At 33.7% G+C, this 5,410-nt stretch overlaps 1 protein-coding gene across 1 annotated transcript; it reads right to left on the reverse strand.

Moving 5' to 3' along the window:
- Nucleotides 1-762: 762 nt before the first annotated feature.
- Nucleotides 763-4,633, reverse strand: LOC113872517 (cytokinin riboside 5'-monophosphate phosphoribohydrolase LOG7). The gene is made up of 7 exons (XM_027510131.1): nucleotides 4,526-4,633; nucleotides 3,498-3,595; nucleotides 2,769-2,799; nucleotides 2,549-2,648; nucleotides 2,171-2,241; nucleotides 1,220-1,363; nucleotides 763-1,018 (listed from the first exon to the last, which is right to left on the reverse strand). Exons 1-7 carry the CDS (start codon nucleotides 4,631-4,633, stop codon nucleotides 929-931), a joined length of 642 nt encoding a protein of 213 aa, XP_027365932.1. The 3' UTR covers nucleotides 763-928.
- Nucleotides 4,634-5,410: the final 777 nt, after the last annotated feature.

The following is a 5,410-nucleotide window of genomic DNA, read 5'->3' on the forward strand; positions in this document are numbered from 1 at the left end:
AGGTAAGTTTATCATACCAAAGAGATGTAATGATCTCACCCAATGGTGAGTGCGTAGAATAGCTTGTTCCAACAAAGAGATAGGGGCTATGACATTTGGTGCCGCAACTAAGGGGATTATAATCATGTGGTCATTTTGACGCACGTGACAGACCTTTGCAATGGGACATCTAATCTAGTCTACCATGGCATCTAACTTATAAATAACTCGTCATGAAAAAATGATTTTCCTTGCTAATTATTTACAATTTAGACTAATATTTTAGTGCCAACATCTTCCCCCTAGAATATCGGTGGATTGCTTGTAAACAGCTATGCATAATCAAACATTAAAGAAACCAAAATCGGAATTCTAGAATAAAAATATATAATTGAGTTATCTCGTTATTTGGAGTCGGATGATGCTGTTTCATCGCAAATAAAAACTATGGTAATCAAATTAACAGTGTTTTCTTTTTCTTTTCTTATAGTAAGGACAATGTTGTTCTTAAAGAATTGTACATGAAAATAAAAAAACTTTCATTAGGGTACTTCCCGTAATAATTCTTTTTCTTTTCTCATAAATTCCAAATAGCATTTTGTCATGTTCGAGTTTATAAAAAACATTAAAAGTGAAGCCATCAAAAATAAAGAGGGGAAAGAATAAGTAGCCGTGAATGATTCACATTTCATTCACTGCAAAGGCAATGGTCGGTAACACAACTTTCATTGATGATTTTTGCATACCCTTGAACTACCTTTCATTTCGTGTATTACTAGGGACATCAATATAAGTGGGAAAAAACAAAAAAAAGAAGATGCTGTATAGCCTACGGTTCCTATGCCCATATATAGAGACTATTATGTACCCAAAATACATTTAAGAACAAAAATATAGGAGACCCAAAATCCATGATGTTCATCAATCGCCCACTAAGCGCATAGATGGGTCACATGGCAACTTCTGATTCAGGCACGTAATTTAGTCTTTCTTCCCACACCAACTTGGATACAACTTCATCTCGCTCAGGTACATGTTCCTGCTTCACATAACATTAAATGATGATTAGCTCAGCAAGGACATCATACATTATGGCCCACTTGATTTAGCAACATCTATTAATATTAATATCAGTATCATAAATACGATTTAATCAAATCATCATTCTGAAATTTGAACCACAAAACATGGTTCACTTTCATATTTTCATAATATAAAGTATAGAGCAATGTTCACGCACCTCAAGCTCCCTCACCAATTGTTTGGCTGTGGGTGCTGACACGATAATGCGACGTGCCTTTGGAGAAATAAAGCCTTCATCAACGGCCTTGTCAATGAAAGACAACAGGGAATTGTAAAATCCATCCACATTCAATAGCCCCACCTGCGCCACAAAATATTGGACAACTAAACATTATGTTACAAGAATAATAGCTACATATGTATACAATTTCTAGCACTCTTCCATTGACCACTAACTTTATTTGTTTTGTGTTGTTTCCCTCAATCATTTTCTATATTAGTTGATTATGGCACATATCTTTCTCCCATTCAAACGGAGAACCATCAAATAATGTAACGTGACAACGATTAACTAAACAAAATCCCATATATCTTATCATGTGAATATGTGAATTAAATACCCCACATGTATTGGTTCCGTAGCGAAGCTTCCTAGTGCTGTTCCAAGCTCATAAAAATATTTGTTCATGGAGTAGTATTATAAACTTAATAAAGGCTAAATAAAGACAAAACACACAATTGATGACAGTAGAATTACGATAATAAAATATGGATATAGTGAATGCATACGTATACCATGCGTCACGTAGAAGCAAAGATGCTTAAGGCAAGTTTATAGGAACAATAAGGCAAATAATGCGAGATTTGACTAATTGATATTTTATAATTATATAGCCGAAATTCGATTCCAGAGAGATCATTAGAGGAAAGTGAAGCTTGTTAGTTTAATTTTAAAAGCTATTGTTTCTAATAGAATACTATATTCCATTCCCACCTTTCAGGCATCTCTCCTGGCTATTTATTTAATATTATTATTTTGTTTATGAATACTTATTCTATATTATTATGGCCACAGTTGTACGTATCTCCCTTATGTGTAGAACAACAAAGAATAGCTATATCATACAATTTGTCTAATCACGGATTAAAAATGAGGAATGGTTCTTACCGGTTTGCTGTGGATCCCAAGCTGAGCCCATGTAATGATTTCAAGCAATTCTTCAAGGGTTCCATATCCCCCTGATGTTTGAAAATAACAAGACATGAGTAACAGCACCATGTGTTTGTGTTATCACTCAAAAGACCAACAAATCCTACACCACATGACTATGTTGTCTCTTTTTTGTGTGCGTTTGTGTAGAAACATAATGACAGCGTCGACACCTTCAAGACTGTTTCTTTAGTAGTTACAAATGAAAATTTGTTGTTAGGATTAGGAAAGGAAGTTTAGTACGTGAGAAATACTAAAAGTGCAAAAAGTATTGTTAGTGGCTTAAAATCAGCCATGAAGTCTAATAATGTTTACAAAACCATAATTAATCGATACCAGGAAGGGCAATGAAGGCATCGGCTTGACGAGCCATCTCAGCTTTCCTTTGATGCATATCAGATACGGCTCTCACTTCTCCAATAGGATCACCAGTTATCTGCATTTCCAACACATGCATATTCATACATTTAGTGATAAATTGACCACTAGCATTTTTTAGTCTAACAAAATTGATCATGTCATTAGCCGTTACTACGTAGAGACAGCAGTGATTTACCTCTCTTGGCATGAGACTTCTTGGGATAACGCTGCACAAACAATCCAATGATATACATCATCAGTCAAAAGTTGGAACATGAAATATTTTTTAGAAGGTAATGATTATTTCAATATTAAAATAATGAAACCAAAGACCAATTTGAATTCCCCTTAATGGCAAAAAGAACTTTAAGCATGTCTTCAAAGTGAATGCAACAGGAGAAAGGAAAAGGCAACGGTGGCTCCGATTCCTGAGCAAAAACTTTCTACCCCCTTTTCTGTAAAAGGGCCAAAAGGCATTCAACTTTTTATCTAACAGAGTAAAGCTGCTCAAAAAGCTTCTAACCATAGGTAAAAGGCACACCATCCCCCCCCCCCCCCTTTTTACAAAACACACCAATGGAACAGAAAGCCATATTAACCACAGTACGAAGTGAACTTCTATTTTACTTATATCCAAAATGCTCCATTTCATCCTACATTTGGAAGGACGAATCAAAGGGGCAACAAAAAAAGTCCCATGTTAGCAGTTTTTGATCCCATGATGTCCTTTATTGAACTCATTTTTTAGGAAACAGGGAAACACGCATGGGTCAGTACCCAACATAAAAGGATATAGCCCACTTTGTAGCATTAATCACCAAAATGATTAAGTTGGTCTATCATCAAACATACATAGACATGGACATAAAATGGGGTTATGAGAGAGAGGGAGAGAGGGAAAGAGAGAGAGAGAGAGAGAACAAACCCCAGAACATGGCGCCCACCATCATGAACTGCCTGAGAAACGAGACCCATCAACCCCACGCTACCACCTCCATAGACCAAATCAATCCTTCTCTCAACCTACAAAAACACATCGAAAACCAAACCAATGAGACACGTGTCACTACACCCATAATCACCGAATAAAAAATAAAAACACACAAACCAACTTATTGTACACAACAAAATCAAAACAATAACTTTATTTTAGAATTGATTTAGTATGGAGATTGGTTCAATGGCAAAGTTTGGTCACAGGGAAAAATCATGGATGTTCAGTCATGGAACCTTGTGGGGAATGGCAAACGCTAAGAGCACGCTCCATAGTGTAATGATACCAAGATTGCACGTTCGTTTCCCTAGAAAAGTGCACAAAGCATTTCTTTCTTTCTTTATTTTTTCTGATAGAAAGTTATTGAATTTTGTAACAGAAAAATCACAAGCAAAATAGAGATCATGCAAGAAGGCTGCACAACTGACAGACAGGCTCCAGCTAGCAATCTCTCTCTCTCTTACATGATAAACTCGTAACCTAAACCATTCTCATTCCTCAACAATCATAACCTAGTTGAAAAATTTTAAGAAAAATTGAAAAAAAAAGGAGAAACAAATATCACACACTTCGCAAAAACGAGAAAAGAGAGTTAAAAGGAGGAGAGACAGACATATATTTTTGTAGGAAAAAAAACACCCTTTAGAGAAAAAATGAACCAAGTTCATTGAACGTAATTTGGCGAAGGTAAGAAAGAAAACATAAGGCAAAGGAACCCAAAATACTGTGGATTAAGATTTTCGAGTTAATACACTTTTTTCTTCTTGTTTACCAGGACAGATGAACATAAAGGAAGAAAAAAACGCAAATTTTGATAAAAACTAGTGCGCGGCTTTTTCACCTGAAAAAGACCTGCTCAAAGGAAGATTAATTTCATGAAAGTGATATTGTTGTTTTACGCTAGAAAAATAAATGCCAAAAGAAGCAAAGTGTAATTAAAAGTGCAGACATTAAATTACCAGTTCCTTGCCTAGTTCTACAGCAGCTTCTTGGTAGCTAGCTTTGTTGCCGGAACTGCTTCCACAGTACACGCAAATCCTCTTGAACTTGGATTTGGTCTCTTCCATTTGAGTATGATGTGATGATCTTCGAGAAACTTCAACACAAATAAAGGGGTGCAAAGGAGTGAAGAGAATGAGAACGAGAATGAGAATGGAAGAGTAAGGAATGGGTACTTGTTAATGCAGAGATGTGTATATAAACATAACCCAAGCTCATCCGTAACTAGAATTTTTAAATAACAAAAATAATAATTTTCTTTTTGGCCTTTTCCTAATTAAAGAGAAGGACTTGTATTATTCACATTGAGTCTTTGACTGAAGAGGAAAAAGCGAAACAAACCGAGGAGTTGTATTATCCTTTTACTCGACCGTGTTATTAAGTTGCCTTAATTAATTGCATGCTATTTATAAAAATTAAGCGAATTTAGTTTTTATAATATTTTTATAAAATTATAGTTTTTACTTTTTTAAAATTATTATCTTTAGTCTATAAAACTAACGTAATCTATTCAGATTTTTTTAAGTTGTTAAATTTTAGTTAGACTATATTAGTTAAAAAAATAAAAAAATACTTTATAAAAAATATGAATTATATACTATTAAAACATTTAATAAAAATTAAGTCTAAATTATACAATATTTATAAAAATTAAATACCTAATTAGTTATTTTTAAAAATACATATTATAAACAAATTGTATAAGAATAATATTACCTTAAAAAATATATGAAACAAGATGGATATAAAAATAAATTAAACTAAGCAAAGATTTTAAAATATTTGAATTTAATATAGTTTTTAAAATTTAAGACTTAAATTTATTAAAAAAATATGGGATATAA

Source organism: Abrus precatorius, unplaced genomic scaffold (assembly GCF_003935025.1).
Source record: "Abrus precatorius isolate BTA unplaced genomic scaffold, Abrus_2018 Scaffold7, whole genome shotgun sequence".
In the NCBI taxonomy this organism is placed as follows: domain Eukaryota; kingdom Viridiplantae; phylum Streptophyta; class Magnoliopsida; order Fabales; family Fabaceae; genus Abrus; species Abrus precatorius.